At 44.8% G+C, this 20,209-nt stretch overlaps 1 protein-coding gene across 2 annotated transcripts in view; it reads right to left on the reverse strand.

The window, feature by feature from the left end:
• The window catches only part of ATXN10 (ataxin 10), an 842,223-nt gene that overhangs the window by 684,511 nt on the left and 137,503 nt on the right, over positions 1–20,209 (reverse strand). For both annotated transcript variants that reach the window (XM_085652421.1, XM_085652422.1), the window contains exon 2: positions 760–945. In XM_085652421.1, coding sequence (XP_085508547.1) covers positions 760–945 — 186 coding nt within the window. The remainder of the gene's footprint in view (positions 1–759; positions 946–20,209) is intronic.

Raw genomic sequence — 20,209 nt, forward strand, 5'->3', positions numbered from 1 at the left:
ATTTAGAAAACTTTACATTAAAATTTAGTTTTTTTAAATTTGTTTGTAAATTAAATAAAATTTCATTATCTGTATAATTGTTTGACAGATGCTTGTTTCCGTATTTTTTTGTATCATTTTGTTGTTCAAATCACTGAAATTGCTTAGTTCAGGGGTTCCCGGATTCCAACGATACTCAGTGGGGGTCCCTGGATTCCAATAATTACTGAGTGGTGATCTTCAGATTTTAGTAATTATTAAGTAGGGAAACCACAGAAGTCAAAAGGTTAAGAACCACTGCTGTACACCGATTATCAGTAGAGACGCTAGAAAATCACAACAGTGCTTGAATGCCACCACTTCTCTTTGACAACCAAAGACAAAAAGGTGAGGGAATGTAGCGATATGGTTACATGAAGCCCCTATCCTTTGTTCTTTTTGTAGGTATGGAAGGAGAATCAGGCAGAGGCTATACTAAGGATTAAAGACAATAGTCTCAAATCTACTAACTACTTAAGAGCATTTATATAAAAGTCTAGGTCTTCTAGAAGTAACACAATTTTTCAGCAGCTAAGTATCACGTCTTGCTGTGCTTCTTAAAGTTCAACAGACATAGGCCATAAAAATATTTCATCAATAAATAGTTAAGCAATTCATCCATAAAATAGAATCTTGGAGGGATTAAGGCACAATTGATACGCATGTATATGCTATTGCACAAAAGTGACAATTTTATCAAAATGAATTACTCTGTGATTGTAAGAGCTATTATATCCATACCTCATGGTGCATTGGTTCTTGGCGCACTGTACACAAGCATTCCTCTGGCACCTAAAACACTCTGATGTCACCTGCAACCATTTGACCAAATCACTCTTGGATTCAACAGGGGCATGTTCAATTTCATGAACGGTCTCACACAAGATTTGCAGGAGCTTTTTTAATATTCCTTCATCTAGGCATTCCCTGAAATAAAGAGAAAATAAGTTGATTGGAAAGTATTAAGATTTGCAACAATTTCTACAGAATAATAAAAATCAGACACAGAAACAATTGTGAGGAAAGCAGGATGGTTTTTGGGGTGAGAGGCAAGATCATTAGCTGTTGCAAAACATAGAACATATTATCCTAAATTGTAGGAAAACATGACCATTAATGTAGACATTACATTTTAAAATAGAAACTGATGCTACCTGGAATTGCAGCAATATTGCCATCAACAGCAGGGATATTTTCTACTGATGGAACAATAAAGATATTGAAGATCAGGCTACTCAGAAGCCCAACAAATAAAATATCTAGTTGGTGTGCATAAACCACCTACCTCCCACCTATACCACCTTTTTGTCCACCGACTATCGAACTGTTCACAGGCAAGAAGTGCTGCAGTGAAGGAGCCAACTTGTGATTGGTCTGAGCGCTGTGGCTTGGTGTTCAGATGGGGATAGGAAGGGTGGGCATGTTCTCCACCCAGGCTGTAATACAACCTGGATGGAGAACATGCTAAGTGTGCATGAATGTTGGGCCGGCCAAACGTTCATGCGCACTTAGGGAGTGAAAAACACTCCTACCCTCCCCAGCTCCGTCAGAAGAGAAGCACTGCCCGCCTGGAAAAGCTGCCGTACCTGAAACAGGAAAAAATAAAATGATAATAACTTTCAATTATTATCATTTTATTTTTCCTTCCACTGCTGAAAAGCAATGGGGCGATGCTCTTCCCTCACCCCCCCACCCACTTTTTTTTATGGAGTTTTATATAGCACGAACTTGACCCGAAGGTATCGGTTATAAGAGCGCTTTACATAGTACCAGTTGCCTTACATGAGGACATATTCATTTTTGTTAGGCACGGAGAGATTAAGTGATTTGCCCAGAATCACAGGATGTTCAGCGTCATTGCCGAGACTCGAACCCGGTTCCCCAAATTCGAGGTCGACCACCCTAGCCGTTAGTCTAACTCTTCTCCCTACCTTAGCGGTGTAAAATGACACTTTCCAGGTTAAGGAAATTATACAATTAAACATTGCCTATCAATGTATCTGTACTTTGTAAAAACATACTTTGTTTTTAAAAGAACATCATTTTTTAAAGCTCTAACGGTCAAAAGGTCACTGAAATTAGAATGCTCCCAGGAGCACAGATGGCCTAAAAACCACCAAATTGCGTCTACATAAAAAGTAGGAAAATAAAAATACGTCTACTAGGAGTAGTTGAATACAAGACAATAATTCAATTCAACAGGAGGATTTGAAGACCAACAAACCACAGAGTTTTGACTAAAGTTCTCCCATATGTAGGTACCAACATAACCACAATCCTTAAATGTTGACCGCAAAAATGTGTGAGGTCAACCTTCTAACCTAGCTCTGATTTCACTGTTACAATGCCGCAGGGAACGCCCTACACTGCCAGCCACCCTGTTTGATTTCATCCACATGCAGTCGCTATGAGTGTGGAAAACATTTTTTACAGCGTAAAATAAATTACCTTTCATTTTTGTCTCATGCTTCACCTGTCATATGCGCTGAGACGCCACACCATGAATTATCTGTTAAGGTTTTCTGACTCAGCTCTGACATAGAAATTAGTGGTCACAGTGAGCAACCACTCTACCAACTCAACGTTCAATTATTTTACAGTGATGAAGCATACAGGAAAATTGTGAAATCATGAAGATTATAAATTGTTCAGCGGATAGGACAGGGTAGCTTTTTCAAGTTTTTCAAGACAAAAAGTCGTTTGTTTCAATCTCTACAGTAAACCATTGCTTTCTTATATGTATAGACTGATATTATTGCTAAATTACTTTTGTTTTATTTGAAATAATACACTACACATAAAATGAGAAATATTGCATTTCTGCCCAGTTTCATTTTAGCTACATGTTGCTCCCATTCCTAAGGCTTTTCAAAACCAGGAGGGTCTATTTCAGGGCCATGAGTAAGCAAGAGGGGTTTACAGCAGAGGGAGGAAGTAGGAACTGCTAACCTGTTGCCAGGAACATAAGTAAGGACTATGTCCTGTAGTTTTCAAAGATTTAATGTACCTATGAAAATTTGTGGCACAGAAATGTTTCTACCAAATCATATGGAGCGACTGCCTGGTCGGGCAGGTGGCATATGGGGAATAACGACAAGAAATTAAGCATAATAACCGAAGAAGAGTACAAGACTACAAAAATAGAATTCAGGAATGCAGGAAAGCTATAAGAGCAAAAGAGAAGTCTTAGTATAATACCGGCATCGTAATATCCAAAAGGAATAGGAATGAAGCCTGTCATGAAGTAAAAAACTGGAACGTTCTACCCTAAATGTAAGGGTACTCTAAGTGCTATAGATCTTTGTATCTCCAGGATCCGCCAGCAGACCAACAGCAGATCACTGATTATTTGGAAAGAGAAACAAGCATTGGCATAGCCAAAATGTTTCTCCCTTGGGACCTTGTAAGTGTTCAGCCATGCAACAGTTAATGTTGTTGCACCAAGGATATTGTGCTGCATAACAAAATACTTGGAAGGTCCATTAAGGGAGATCTATTGGCTATGCCAATGCTTGTTGACAAAGTTGCCGGTAAGGCCCTTTAGTCGGGGAGGAGGGTGAACGTAAAAGGCATGAGATGGATAGAAACCAGCAGTGGGGACTGGGTGGACAGAAACCAAAGTGGGCTGAATTCAAAAGTAGGGAGGAAGGGACTTTTTTTACATCGTAAATGCTCAGTCTTAAATTGCTGCCAGGTGTGTGCCTTCGGCTTCATATGTCTTGATCACCTGTTTCAGGGACAACATCCTGCAATAGCCAGAAGGTCTCCTTCCATTGCTTTAAATGCTAAAATTAAAAAGCCTCTATTCTTCCAGCAAGCAATAGGAAGCCTGAAAAACAGTGCTTAATTTAAAATGAAGTTTGGCACGTACTCTGCGCCGGCAATTAATTCTCAACACCAGCAGTTATGACAGTTCACCACATGGCAGCACTTTTTATTTATTTCTGAAAGAACACATCAGTAGAGTGCTTAGCAAATGAATATTAAAAATGAATAATACTAGCATGTCTAGACAATTCTTACAGCTTTGCGTGTTCCGGAATAGTCTTAAGTGTTGCACTTGTAGTAAAGAGATAATTAGTAGTTGTGATGGGTCTGGAATTTAGCATTAATGATAGTGGCTGGAATAGCAGCAGTAGCCTCTCGAAAAATAGCTTGTATTCTGGCACGTCTTTACAATCTAGGCACAGATTGAAAACTATCATGTCTTTCTTGTCAAGTGAGGTTTTAATTCTGATATATCAAACTGCCTGCCCAAGACTGGAACCCAAAACTTGCCCATCAGGCTGTTTTGGTGTGGATATATTTTCTTCTAGTACAATTGAATGATTTGCTCTCTGCTTATAATTGTATCTCAGGACATGGGGCAACAGCAGATTTATCCCATGGAACAATCTGAAGGAAATCCAGAGGAACAGTTTGCCGCTTTGCTCTTTGCAGAAGAGGAAACGAAACAAAGAGGTTTTTTTTGTTGCTCCGGGCTGAACTTGGAATATTCCTAACGTTTTGCACCAACCAGTGCACAGAACTGAGCACACTGGCTTAGGACTATTGAAACAGTTTAAAGTACTAACGAACTCGGATAATCAGCTTGCCCCATTTCACTCTATGTATTGATCAACCATAATGCAAATTGCCTTGGCTCCATTTATACAATCGTGCAAAGCACTTTAATTAAGATGGAGTGAAGCAAAATCTTCTGTGCTCCATTTTTGCAGTGTTCATAGAAAAGGGTGAAAATTAGCATTACATTACTTTTATGCATCTGTGAGGTTGTGGCATCTGGGACACAAGCCTACAAGTCCTCGGCATCCTGGGGGAGGGGGTGGGGGGGGGGGGGGTACTTCGACTCCAGGGATGGCTCATCATTGCGCAGGGCATTCTGCCAGTGAGTTCGCCTGTGCCTACTTTGCAACAAGTTAGTCAATAGACTCACAGCAAAACAAGGGTGGGTCCTACGAAAAAACAAAGCATCCATATCTGAAATATTTGTGTGCAAACATCAGGACATAAGAACGTGTTTCCACGATAAAAGCAATAAACAGGAATGCAACTTGTTTTTTAACACTACGCCACATTTGGAGGCCTACGTAAGTTCACCAATTCATGCGAATAAAACGAGTTTCAAATTATCCCTAATTTATTCTGCTGAATTATTGCCAGGATAAGTAGGGAGTAGGTAGGGCGAACTGCTCGGAGGGCACAGGGTGCCCTGGAGGGCTTCTGTATAATGTGCGCATATCATGCAAGTGACTGGAATTCCTGGGTCAGGTATGAGGTCTCGCGGGTATTTGCGTCTCACAGACGTACAGGATCGGGCTTGTTACAGTGGCAGCAGCACGCCTTCAGTCAAACGGAATTCACAGCCCGTCTGTCGAAAAAAACATGGGGTTGAAAAGGCGAAGAGGAATTTAATTTAAACGGGCTCTGCCTTTCTTTAGGTATGTTTTTTAAATGCTCCACCTGCTGTAATTGATATTCTCACCTTGAATACCAGCTCTCAATGCTTCAAAGCGTGGCGCGCCCCTTGAAGTGCAAGTTCCACTGCTGCGCACCTTGTAACCGAAGGTCCCCGAAGGCTCAGTGGGCTATGCGTGTGGCGGCTGCAGGAAGAATCGGGCGCCAGTGTTTGATGGGGTGAGAGAGGGTAAGCTGTTTTCAAGCACTCGTGCCTGCGGGAGCGAGGAGCGGCACGCGCGGCCATGCTAACTGAAAACATATGGTAGGCGCGCCACTGCTCGCTCCCGCAAGGTGGATGCCAGCACAAGCACGAGTGCTTGAAAAGAGCTGGCTGACCAATTTCTAAAGGTCACCTCCTAGTGCAGCGCATGAGCGCTGGCTAGGCGAGACCTAAAAAGGAGAGGCACTCTCTGGTGGCACAGCTAAAGTCGTGTAATACAAGTTTACCTCTTAAACCAAAGATCCATTAAATGACATACCTCCGGACTCTTTGCTGCCTATTCTAATTCACTTTTTCCTGTGCCACTTGAAATTCCACTCTCTGCAGGCTGTTTCCCCGAATGGAAATGCATTTTCTTTTTTAATTGAACAGATTGCTTTCACTTCATAACACAGGTTTAAATTGGTTTGTACTTTTCTAGCACTACTGACCCTCGTACCATCAAATCCCTAAGTATACTTGTGTTGTTTTTAAGCACGGGAAAGCTTAAGAACCTTATCTTTTAGAAAAGGTTTAAATGTATTCATAATCAAAGCACTGGCATTTTATGGAAACGTGCCTTCTTTCGAGCAACTGAACTTTTTATCTGTCGTGTTACAATGTTTCATTATTCCACTCTGCTTTGCAGTAATGTTTACTGGTTACTTGTCAGACTTTTTACCTGTCGCTTTTACAATGCTCGTCATTTTATTCTACCTGCTACATTGTGATGGTTCTTAATAACTTGAAACAATAAAAAAGTATCTATCTACCTATTCTAGCAACTAGAATGTGTAACAGCGAAAATTAATTAAGCTGCTAAATACCCAACTAAATGTGGCCATAAGAGAATGGTATGTTCAACCATGTATGCGCTGCTGCATATTCCAGGTCATCCACTCAACCGCTCCCCTTAAATTGTTAATTGGTGTTTTATAAGCTACTATCAAAAATGGTTGGATAAAATTACTAGGGTGGTGCTAGAAACATTAAAGGTAACTATTGATGTGGGAGATCAAAGCATGACTCTTTTTAGATTTAATATTTTTGAAGGATACATCTTTGACAGGAGAAGGGGTCTTTGGGCACCCACGGACGTTCCAAGCCTCAGGGGCCTTCATCCCCCACCTCAACACATGCCAGGAGGCGCACAATGCAGACTCAGAGTCTGCCCAGGGGGTGGCGGGCCAACTCCTGAGAAGCTGAAGAGCGCCTCCAGAAATCCCTCGGCACAGGATACATCTTTGGCAGCAGACGGGGTCTTTGGCCCCCACAGACTCTTCACGCCTCAGGGGACTTCATCCTTCACCTCAATACGTGCCAGAAGGTGCACAAGCAGTGTCTTCCCAGGAGGGGGGTGGGGCCAGCTCCCAACGTACTGAAGAGCGCCTCCAGCAATCCCGCAGCGTGGGACGCATGCAGGCCATACCCGGGCAAAGGCCGGGCCAGGGGCAGACCATTTTGCACCCATCAGAGCCGGAAGAAGCTGAGCTGGGCTATCCCTCTTGGCCCCTGCATCTGTTGATCCACCGATTCTCCTGGTGAGTTTTACAGTATTTTATTGACTGTTAATCGAGCCTTAGTTATGGCCACGCACAAACTGACCCAAGAAAAGATAGTGCCGGTGCTAACCCTCAACATTGGACTCCTTCTTGGTTACAGCAGTCAGTGTAGTCACCAAGGATACAGAACTGGCAGAGAGGCGTTTGTCCCTAGACATGTGGGAAAAGGACTACTTTTGTCGCATCAAATATGGAGCTCCTGCACCTGCTACCCTTGGAGTTGCCCCTGCAAGTGGCTCCAGCATAGCTGTCTGTGCCCCCAAGCCATGCTTCCCTGGCACTTTTGGAGAGGGAGCCACTCAGGGACATCTTAGACTTGCACCTGACTACCAGCTTTTGTGAACCCTCTGCAAGGATGAAGAGGAAAACCAAAACAGGACCTGTCCTAGTCAACTACAAGCATAAGGGGCCTCCTGCCCGCTTGTCTATCAGTGCAAAGAAACCTGCTGGTCTTAATCCTGACGCAAAAAGGGATGGGCCTAATTCCTCGTGAGAGACTGTTCTGCATCAAATCAAATCCATGGTGGCATCTGCTATCTCTCCCTTTGTGGACAGGATAAACTCCCTGGAAGGGGTCATCTGGGAGGTGTCCTCTAACCTGGAACATATACCACCACTTGCATTCCCCATGCATTCACATCATGGACATGTCTTAGCAAGTGTCCCAGCACCAATACCAAAAACTGCAACCCAGACCAAAGGCCGACACTACTGTGGAATCTCCCGCTCCAATTGTTCATACATCTACTCTAGTGCCAGGAGCAGGGTATAAACCTACAACTAGCTGTGACACTGCTGCTCCTGGGCAGAAGATGTCAGTATTGCTAATAGACCTCTTCTTCTGCCACATCCCCCAAAAGTCCAGCAGTCTCTGGACCTGCCACCTGAATGCTGCCCATACGTGGCGGCTTTGGTACGAGTACGACCAATCTCAGCTCATAGGAAGGAAGCATAACTGTAATTGAAAAGTAAATTCTGCCATTGTCTCTCACAGAACATTGCATTTACCATCTCGGAGTACAATTATATTTTATTGGTGAGGAGAACTGGGTGGATAGGTAGATCTCCTAAATTACTCCAGGGGGATAGAGTAGTCATTAACTGCAGGAACCCAGGCCTGGCACATCGCCTTCTGAAGACTGGCTGTATGCCCCATAACGTAGCAGCAACTCCAAGCATTGCCCCGCTGGGTATTTCTATAAACCTAGCCCTCTGGGCCCTTCTGGCCAGCTGGCAAGGAGGGGCAATGTACACCATTGGACTGAAGTAGTAGTTGCGTCTATTGTCTCCACCTCTAATAGTTATTTGCCACTTTCAGGCCTGGATGCTAATAAATGGCTTGTTACATCTTTGGACCAGCTGACGGCGCCTGGAAGATCAAGCGATAAGGACGCCGGAATTGGTTTGCATATCGAAGTTGCGGATCACTCGCACCCTGCATTTGATGTTTTTAGTTTCCCCCTTGGTAATATGTTGCAATTCCATGCATCCAATAACCTTCAAATCCATGTATCTGATGTTCCTTGTGCCCCCATTGGCAGCAGCCTTGTGTCTAAGTTGGCTGCCTCTAGGAAGCTCGTTTTCTGGCATCAAAGACAAATTGGCATGTCTTGATTGGTGTGAGTTTATAGACCGATTTGACATATGTATTTTCTGGGAGAAATGGGTTGTCACACCCCACTTTTGGTCTGGATTTGCTAGTTCTGACCAACCTGCTCTTATCTCTGGGAAGGGCAGACCGTCAGGGGGCCTGGTAATCTGGTTGAAAACCACCCTTGTATGTACCTCCAAAGTTATCGATATGGGGTCTCCAGATGTTTCATGTGTATTTTTGCAATTCCCTGATGGGGTCTCGTGATGCTTATATCAGGTCTATTGTAGGCTTAAAGGTAGCTTAGCTGCTATTGATGTAATGGATGCTCACCTGCCATCTCTCCCAGCCGGTGTATTTAGGATTGTGGCGGGGGATTTCAACTGCAATTCTGAACCCCTCGGCATGGATATTGACACACTAAGTGGGGAAAAGGAATGAATTATGGGCAGTCTCGGAGCTATTGCTCAATCCGATAAAGAAATGGTCTGCTGCCTTGCAACTAAATGCTTTTACTCTTAATAATAATTTGAGATTCCGATCAGACAAAGAAGGAAGGACACCTGTAACCAAAAAGAAAGAGCTAATTGCATAGAAAACACCATTAACAGCCCTTCCAGGGCAACCCGACCCCAAGGTTTACTTTCAGCTTCGACCCTGCACATGGGAAACTTCATTGGGCAAAACCTTGTGGTGGTTTGCCAATTCTCTTTTAGTGGCCTTAGGGCTCTAGGCACTTTAACAATGTAAATGCAGTGTGAAAGTGTGCGCGCCCTTCCTTCACATGTTCAGAAGTTGTGTTACCTGATGTTTTTAAAACATGTCTCAAGCCTGCCATTGCAGGCCTGTGTGTGCGAACTTGCACCCCTTTGATATTTTTTAACATGTGTAAAGCCTGCCATTGCAGGCCTATGTATGTGAAATTGCACGTATGCTCAGCATGGCCTTTCTAAACCACTAGCCAATGCTTGGGGGAACTTTCACTAGCACTACAGAATCTCTAGAGTAAGTCCTGAGGGGTGAAGCAAGTTGGCAGGTGAAAGGCAGGGCAGGGTCACATGTGTGTTCTCTGCCCATGTAGTGAAGAATACCCATGTGTTGTCACTACCTATGAGGTTAGCTCTTCCCATAGGTTAACATGGGAAAATGGATGGAATTACTTCAAGCTGCAGTAGTGGCTTGCAGTGGAGCAGCCTCATAATGTTTCCTATCATTGGAGTTACAATGACAAACCCTCTTCTGTGCTACAGGTGGATGTGTCATTAATAGCTTAGAAATGCCACTGCTAGGAAGTGAACATTCCTCTGCTCTAAAACTCGTTGTGGGCCTTTTAGCTTGCCTCCAGTAAGTCCACACTGGAGGCCGGGGGGCAAATCTGTGCATTCCCCGGCCACAGCTATAAACATTGGGCATGCAACTGAGACAACAGACCTCTGTCATTTGAGGGCCTGGCTAGATAGATTGGAGGGAGAGGTTTTGACACTTAGCTTCTAGGAGCCAGATCATGGCCCCACTAAAGATTAAGATCTGCATTCCATTGCCTCATGGCAGACAGGACTGAGATTTAGGGGAGAATCTTTTGAGTCAGTGGAATCTATACTTTCTTTTAGTGGAGCAGACTTGGGTTTTTTGAAAACGCTTGCATTTTGTGAATGTGAATTAGAAGAGAACGTGCACAAAGGATTGTGAAGGAGGAGTTGTTGCTGCCAGGAGTGAGGTGACATCACATGGTACCGCTCTAGTATTCATTGGTTGGTGTAACGCCATGCTGGAATAGGTTGACGTCATAAAGAGCTGTGCTGGTATTGGCTGATTTAAACTAAACAAGGAAGAACATTTCTTAAGTAAATTATTGGTGGAGGACAATATTACATTTTAGGAAAAATTCAGATTTGGATTTTTTTTTTTAATTTGATGAAGGGAGATGTGCTCATGCCCATTAGAGAAGGGGTAGCGATACCACCCGAGGGGCACAGCAGCCTTATGCATGACACAGGAGAGAGGATATTACACATGTACATTGCATGAAAACTAGCTGAAATATACTGAGAAAGACAGAGCCTTAGCTTTCCCACAGTATGGAACATTTAATATTTAGATTCTTTAAAATTTGCGAAAGCATTTCTATGAGATTAAACCACCTCTGAGGTGCAATTTAAAGCCCTTAGCGAATGGGAATACATGGCTCACCAGAAAGAGAAACAAACATTTCAGGGAAGGTACAAAAACACTTCAAACCGATATGATGAGGCTAGATGGGATGCACAGCAGAAAGCTTGGAGAACAGATATAGCTGAGGGAACTCATATGTGTCCTCTATTGGTAACAGAGAAAGAGGAAGGAAAGAAGTGTAAGGAGAACAAGAAACATCTTGATGATTCTCAGACATTGACAGACTGACGATAGTGAGAATGAAATTGATGACGAAGTTTTAAATGAATTACTTTTAAACCGTCCACCACCCTACAATGAGGATCATCCCCAGGATATAGCAAATTCCTATGTAGGAAGAGTTCCTCATTCTTCTGCCATGCACATAAGTCCAATCCTTTCCTACCTGCAAATGATATTGCAGGAAGACCTGAGACAAACAATCAGACTGTGCTAAATGCTCCAGATGCTTTGATTGTTCCTCTGACAATAGGACCTGTAGTCCCGTTATACCAGTCTGGGAACAGAGGACTGAACACACATAATTTGGCCGTCCATACTGGGGTCATGCCTCAGTTCCTAATTGTACAGACCCGAGATCAGAACAGACAAATCAAGAATTATTAATTCAGACGTTGGCTAATGTTCCTAGTGGATTCGGCTCAACAAACCACTTCAAGTGGGAGATCTGGAAATGGCATTGAAACCCCACAATGGGGAACACGAAATCTAGAAGGAAGAACCTTTCACTTGGGATTGCCAGATTCTGATGTGACCCTTTTACAGTCAGTCCACTCTTGTTACAGGTGCAGAAGGACGAAGCGAAGATTTACTTGGTAATACCACAGAAAGACAGATAGGGCCTACACCTGGAGAACTTGACGACTGGATCAAATAAATAACTCCTTCTTTATACGGAAGGAGTGCAGGAACTCAAGGAACTACTGCTTCAAAGAATAGTAAGGATAAGGCTCTGGATGTAGGAAAACTCAAGGTGGAGCTAAAAGAAATGCCTAATAATGGGATAATGGGAACTAACTACAAGTCCTGTTACAATAGCTAATTATCAGAACAAGGTGAGCACAGAAGTATAGGGTGGACATACAAGGATGAAAGACATTACAAAAATCATGCAGATTAGACTTTAGTGACAGACACTGAAAACATGAGGCCTTCGGGAATGAGATTGCAAATCAAAGAGTTATTAACTACACTTAAGATATGGGGAGAGATGGAAAAGTAGGAAGGAAGATGGGCTAAAAATAAGGAAGCAAGAAAAGTAACAATGCTGATGTCCCCAGTCATTGATAATGGAGGTGAGGGAGGAAAAATGCTTCCTATGACAGAAGTACCTGCACGAGGGTATGTACATGTTTCATGGACAAGACCAGATATATTGTCCATTACAAATGATTTACTGAGGTTGAGAGAAAATGCAGTTGAATGGTACAAACATGTTGAGAGATTTGTGAATGTTTCGAAGGTTTTGTTGAAGGATTCGAATACTCTTGTTTGACATTGTAGTTCCAGGTGATTTGTGGTGTAAAATTGCTATTGATTGGCCTCTCCGGTGTCCTCTGTAATGTAATGTAATGTAAGTGCCAATTTGTATCGCGCGACAATCGCTCCAAGGAGCATCTAGGCGCCCAGAAAGGACCACCAGATGTTAGGTAGTCCCTATGCTTACTTGACCGAGAACCCGAATTACACTAGGCTTCTGGCAGTTATATCTTGGAGATTAAAGATCCAGGTTTTTAGATGTTTACGGAAGTCTATTTCTTTATCCAGTAATCTCAACTGGGGGGGAAGAGTATTCCATGCTTTTGCTCCCAGTACCGCCAGAGATTTGCCCCCTCGAGTTTTGAGTCTGAAACTCGGGACGGTAAGCAGGTTGGCCGTTGAAGAACGCAGTGCTCTGGTTGGACAGTATCTGCTGAATTTTTTCCTCAGATAGGACGGGCCTAGGTTGTGAACAGCTCTAAAAGTAATTAACAGTACTTTAAACAAAACCCTTTTTGTAATGGGCAGCCAATGTAATTCTTGTCTTTCCTCCACTCTTTCTTGCACTTTTTCTGTCGTTTTCCCCCCATTTCAAGCTCCCCCCCCCTTTCACTCTCCTTGTGTCTTTCCTCCGTATTCACTCGTTTTTTTACCCTCATCGCAATCTCCCCCTTCCACTCTCCTGTGTCCTCTGTGTCTTTCCTCCGCTCTTTCTTGCACTTTTGCTGCCTCTTTTGCACTTTTCTCTCTCTTTTTGTCTTTTTCCTTTTGCCTTTTTCAGCCTGTTTTTCCCCGCCGCTGCTGCCCCGGCGGCGCCTCCCCCCCAGCACGACCAGTGCGACCGGCCAAATCCAGCTCCCCTCCCCACTCCCGCCTCCCAGCTGTCCAGCCCTCACCGACCCCTACTTAATGGAGACCCAGCGGCACTCCACGCTCTCAACCCAGGCCGCAACAACAACTGCAAGCTAGCATCACCAGCCGACACTCACAGACCCTTCAGCTGTCACCGCTGCCGGCACACCTGCAGCTCTGCCAAGACCACTGACCCAGCGCAATCCGCCCACAAGAACACAACCGAACCGAAGACCCTGCAATGCATCCTGCAAAGTCCGATCCCTCCACAAACACGCCACCGAAATCTGGGACCTCCTCGACAGCACTACCCCGGACATAGCATTCTTTACCGAAACCTGCACCAACACCACCTTGGGACCGGACATTGCCCTCGCCATTCCCCAAGGATACAAGATCTCCAGGAAGGACCGCCACACCCGCCCGGGAGGAGGAATCGTCATCATCCACAAATCCACCATCCGCCTGAGCACACTCCCCGACGAGCCCACAGACCTGATAGAACACCTTCACTTCAAGATACTGGCCAGCCCTACCTCCACCCTCCGAGGAACCCTCATCTACCGACCCCTTGGACCCCGCGGACTTTTCGCCAACTCCATCACGGACATCATCTCCCCGCATGCCATTGTGTCCACCAACTACACCCTACTGGGAGACCTCAACTTCCACCTCGACAACCAACTGGACCCCAGCACCACATCCCTCCTGGACAACCTCCACAACATTGGACTCCGCCAGATCGTGACCGAACCCACACACTCAGCAGGACACACCCTCGACCCCCTCTTCAGAACAGGAAACTCCATCACCTTCAGCCACACCACCAAACTCCCATGGACTGACCATCGATGCGTCCACTTCACCTTCAGAACACCCACCATCCACAGACACCTGCTCCTGCTCCCACGAAGAAACTGGACCAGAATCACAGACGACCAGCTAACCACATCACTCAGCAAATCCACCCCAACCATCGCGGAAAACTACGCCAACACCGCAGCCCGAACCCTGCACAGATGGTTCTCCGACAGCGCCAACACCATAGCCCCCCTCAAGAAAAACAACAACACCCACGCCATGAAAGCTAGATGGTTCACCACCGACCTTCGAGAGTCCAGTTGCACTTGCCGCCACCTCGAAAAGGCCTGGAGGAACACCAAATCCACAGAAGCCCACAACAACTTCAGAGCCGCCACCAACGCCCACCACCAACTCATCAGAAAAACGAGGAAAAAAGCGATTGAAGACAGAATCTCCACTCATGCACACAACAGCAAAGAACTCTTTAATATCATCAAGGAGTTCGCCCAACCCACTAGCGAGTCCACCGACATCCCTCCTTCACAAGACCTCTGCGACCTTTTTCCACCACAAAATCAAGAGCATCTACGACAACTTCGACGAAGACAACCAACACACTGAACCCTCACCAACCACCCCTGACACCCTGAAGCCAGCGATCGACAACTGGACAGCCCTCACCACCGAAGACACACTGAAGACGAAGTCAATCCACTCCGGGACCCCCACGGACCCCTGCCCCCACCACATTTTCAACAGAGCCGCCAACACCATCGCACCCATGCTCTGCCACACCATCAACCTCTCCCTGGCAACCGCCTCGTTCCCTGACGACTGGAAACATGCTGAGATCAACCCCCTCCTGAAGAAACCCTCGGCGGACCCCACCGACCTCAAAAACTACAGACCCATCTCCCTGCTCCCGTTCCCAGCGAAAGTCATCGAGAACGCCATCAACAGCCAACTCACCACATTCATCGAAGAGCCCAACATCCTCGACTCCTACCAATCCGGCTTCAGAAAAAAACACAGTACGGAAACCGCCCTCCTCGCCGCAACAGACGACATCCGTACCTTACTGGACAAAGGAGCAACAGCAGCCCTCATCCTCCTCGACCTCTCAGCGGCGTTCGACACATTATCTCACCGCACCCTAATACGCAGACTCCACGACGCAGGGATCCAAGACAAGGCCCTCGACTGGATCCGCTCCTTCCTCTCCAGCAGAACGCTGCGGGTCAGACTCCCCCCTTTCCTCTCAGACCCTACACCTACCACCTGAGGAGTCCCCCAGGGATCCTCCCTCAGCCCTACGCTCTTCAACATCTACACGGCTACGCTCGCCCTCATCATCAGAACCTACGGACTCAACATTGTGTCATACGCAGACGACACCCAACTCATCCTCTCCCTATCCAACGAACCCAACACCGCCAGACACAACTTTCGAGAAGGCATGGAAGCCATCGCCATATGGATGAAAAACAGCTGCCTACAACTAAACACCAACAAAACGGAAGTATTCATCATGGGCCCAACCCAGACGCCTGGAATGACACCAGGTGGGCCCCCGCCCTCGGAAGCCCGCCTACCCCCACGGACCACGCACGCAACCTGGGATTCATCCTGGACTCAGAGCTCAAAATGGACCGCCAGATCAACTCCGTCTTGTCCTCCTGCTTCCACACCCTCCGCCTCCTACCTAAGACCTTCAAATGGATCCCCCCGAACACAGAAAGACCGTCACTCACGCCCTGGTCACCAGCAGGCTCGACTACGGCAATGCACTTTTTGCCGGAATAAACAAAAACCTCACCCGCAAACTACAGAACATCCAAAATGCCGCAAGACTGGTCCTCAACCTGCCAAGACATTGCCACATCTCCCAGCACCTGCGAACACTCCACTGGCTCCCCATCGAAGCTAGAGTCACCTTCAAGATGCTAACCCATGCTCACAAGGCCCTCCACGACACCGGACCAGCATACCTGAACAGCCGACTCAAATTCCACACACCCCAAAGGACCCTACGATCAGCCCAGCTCTCCTACGTAGTGGTACCCCGCACCAGAAAGACCAGATCGGGAGGTCGCTCATTCTCCTTTCTCACGGACAGAGCCTGGAACGACCTTCCGCTCCACCTCAGACAGATAACATCGCTCCCCATCTTCGCAAGAAACCTCAAAACCTGGCTCTTCGACAGACCCTCTCCTTGATGGACTGGAACCTGTGAACGCCCCCACACCCACAGCGCCTTGAGACCCTTACGAGTGAGTAGTCGCGCATAACAAACACCTGATTTGATTTGATTTTGATTGGCCTGAAACTGAACCAGCTAGACATCCGCATACTGGTGCACCATCAACTGAGGTAATGAAGAAATATAATCAAGCTATTACCTATTTGAAAGGGAAAATCCCTCCTTTGTGCCAAATCCAGCTGTGACCCTTTTTCAGATATTTTTTATTTTTATTGTTGAATCCATGGCATATTCCGGACATATTTAATTACTTGGTTGTTCGCACAACAATAGCAATAACATTCCATATGAACATAATAATAAAAAAACAAAATCAAGATAAGATTATGACAAGATCATGCAGTTAATTCAAATGTTCTATCATTGGGGCCCATATCTGAATAGCCAGTTTTTTTCGATTCATTGATTTAAGACAATAAAGACTATATTCCAAACTGAAAATATTATGGAATTTGGCCTGTCACATTTCAAACAAAGGGGCATCTTGCTGCAACCTGACAGAGGCTACACATAGGCGTGCGACCGCCGCTGCCATGAAAATATATCTAAACTTAAATGCCGGTTGACCAGTTCTAAGAATATCACCCACACCCAATAGCATTACAACCTTTGTTATGTGAATTTGTGTCCCTGTGATTCCAGATAGGAACTGATCTATTTGTAATTTTAGTTGCAAGAGGGAAGTACAATCATAAAATACATGCACAATGTCTGCTTTCTCCATACTACATCTAAAACACCTCCCGTCATTAGAACCTTCCCACTTCATCATCCTCTCTGGTGTATGATACAGATTAAATATCGTCTTAAAGTGCTGGGCTTTAAAATTTGCCGACATCAAAATTCTTCCTGAAATATCAAATGATTGCTGCATATACACGCCTTCCTGTCCTAACCGATTACACAATTTACTATCTTGTGCTTCCATATCATCCTGTTGTGCTTCCATTAATGTATCATACAATACACCTATTCTTGCCCTTCGTTTGATTGCCTCCACTAACGAAATCGTGGCTATTCCCTCCTGCACATGATGTTTAGACAAGAAATCCCAAACTTGCAAATACTTAAAAAAAATTCATTTTGGTGAAGTCCATATCTATCAACTAAACCGGAGAATGAAACTAATAACCCCGCCCTCAAATAAGTCTCCTAATTTGCTAATCCCCTTAGCCCTCCATCTCTGCATCTTAAAATAACAAAATATGGCGGGAATATAGACATCGAATTCAACGGAGTAGAATTGCTGATTCGTGGCATATTTATCATTTTCGTACGGATTTCCAAACCTTATATGCTGCAATCGGAACCTTAAATCTTCCCCTGTCCACAATAATCATATGTTTTGAAGTATACATGCATAGCAATAAAATGTAAAATTAGGAACAGCCCATCCCCCCAACCGTGTGGTAGCATCATAAATTAAAAAGCCCGCCAAGCTTTCCTTTGTCCCCATAGAAACCCATCACATATAGAATGCACTCTCTGCAATTGTGCTTTGGTTAATTCAAGCGGTACCGCCCTAAAATAGTAAATAACTTTGGGAATGATAGTCATCTTAAGCACATTGCACCTCCCCACCTGCGAAAGGTGTAAGCACTCCAAACGGTCAAGCTGCTGTTTAATCCCAGAGACTATCCCTCCCCAATTAACCTCGATCAGGTCTTGTAGAGACATTCTGATTTTAATACCCAGGTGGCTAGTTGCGCCTGTTACCCGAATATCCCCAGAGCATGCCATTTTAGTACATACAATCTGCGTTTTTGTGGAATTTTATTTGTAGCCTGATGCCCCACCACATTTTTCAGCCAATCTTTCCATCTCTACTACTGCTTGCACGGTGTCTGACGATGCCACTGCAATATCATCAGCATAGGCTAAGACCCGCACCGGATACTGCCCACAGCTCATACGCTCACTCTGTTCCAGCATTACCAGAAATGGATTGATATAGATAGGGAATAACAACGGGGAGCAGGGACATCCCTGTCTTGTCCCCCTATTGATATGAACTTGCTCCGATTCCCTTCCCATAACACCGATCCTAGTTCGTGGTGACTTATACATGGTTTGTATAGCTCTACAATAACCCTGCACAAACCCTGTCTTCAGCATAATGACCCATAACAATGACCAGCAGACACGGTCAAACGCTTTTTCCGCATCTAGGAAAATCAACCCCATCCTACTGTTATATACATTAGCGTAATCTAGAAGAGTAACCATTCTATTAATACGGTTTACCGTGCTCCTGCCTGGTATAAATCCGTGCTGATAGATGGATACCAAAGGCGTAATTACTCGCGCTAACCTTGTAGCAAGTATTTTCGCATATACTTTGCCATCTGCGTTTAACAGGGAGATGGGTCTATATGATCCTGGCTGATTTGGGGGCTTATCTTTCTTTTTAAAACACCACTATATTAGCCTCATCCCATGATGGTGGTAGATTCCAAACTTGGGCCTCTTAGAATGTGGTCAACATATCTGTCTTCAATACTTGAAACAACACACGATAAAACTCAAGTGGCAGCTTATGAGGTCCTGCCGCTTTGCTGCTCGCCTCTATAGTTATCGTAGCGACAATACCATCTGCTCTTCTAGACTTATCTTATCTAAATCCATTTGTTGACAAAAGCTCTCTATCTCTTGCTCAGTACACTCGCTCTGCTTGTACAGTTCTTTATAAAAATAATGAAATACCCCCAGTATACCCTCCATAGTTTCAACCGTATTTCCAACTAAATCCAACATAGCTAATATTTTCTGTGAAGATTATCTTACTCTTAGCCTCTGGGCCAAACACCGTCCTGTAGCTTCCCAATATTTATATCTATCTAATTTATGCACCTTATATTTGATGGGCGATTTCCTTACACCATATCCCATTAATTTTTGCTGTACAGCATGCGATCTTAGTTTGTATTTCCACAACTTCTTGTCCCCGCCTCAGCACCTGTATCAACTCCTGTTCCGCATTCCTTAGATCCCCAAGTAGCTGCCGCATCAGAGTCTGTTGTTGCCTCTGCTTTGCCAATCCATAACTAAGTGCTTCGCCACGTGCTCCCGCTTTAAACGCATCCCATACTATCGCACTAGAGGTGGACCCCCTATTGACCTCAAGAAATTGCAGAGCCCAAATTAACATATGATCAATAAATTCTTTATCCATCAGGAGCTTCTTATTAAACGTAAATGCCCTACCAACCTTCATCTGATCAAGGCTATACACATCCAATAATAGTGGGCCATGATCTGCCATTATCTTGGGCCATACCTGCAGTTTTGCTCCCACAAGGGTTACTCTAGGCATAAAAATATAATCCAGCCTAATTTACAATGAGGGTATAAAAAAAAAGTGTAACCTGGATCCGGATAATTCAAAGTTGTCCACACATCTACCAATCCATGATCCTTTAACAACTGCCTTAATGCTGTAAAAACCTTAGGTTTCCGACCCATATATTTATCATTATTGACATCTAACAGATGCCCTTCTAAATAGATATTAAAGTCTCCACACAATATCACAGGGGTATTCCACAAAGCCAATTCTACATTTAAAGTCTCTAAGATAGGAGTTTCATCGAAGTTTGACCCATATACTGTACAGATTGTCACCTTGATACCCCCTATACTACACTCCACAATAGCCCCATCTTCCGTAGTTGTCCTTCATTTTTCTTCCTGTCCCACAAATCCCACCTTGTGCCATAATAGCAACCCCCTATTGGTAGTAGATTGCCGAGTTGCTCCCAAGAGCGTGTATCCCAACTCTTCTTATACAGTACGCTTACTCCACGGTATATGCA

This window comes from Triturus cristatus, chromosome 4_1 (assembly GCF_964204655.1).
Source record: "Triturus cristatus chromosome 4_1, aTriCri1.1, whole genome shotgun sequence".
NCBI lineage: Eukaryota > Metazoa > Chordata > Amphibia > Caudata > Salamandridae > Triturus > Triturus cristatus.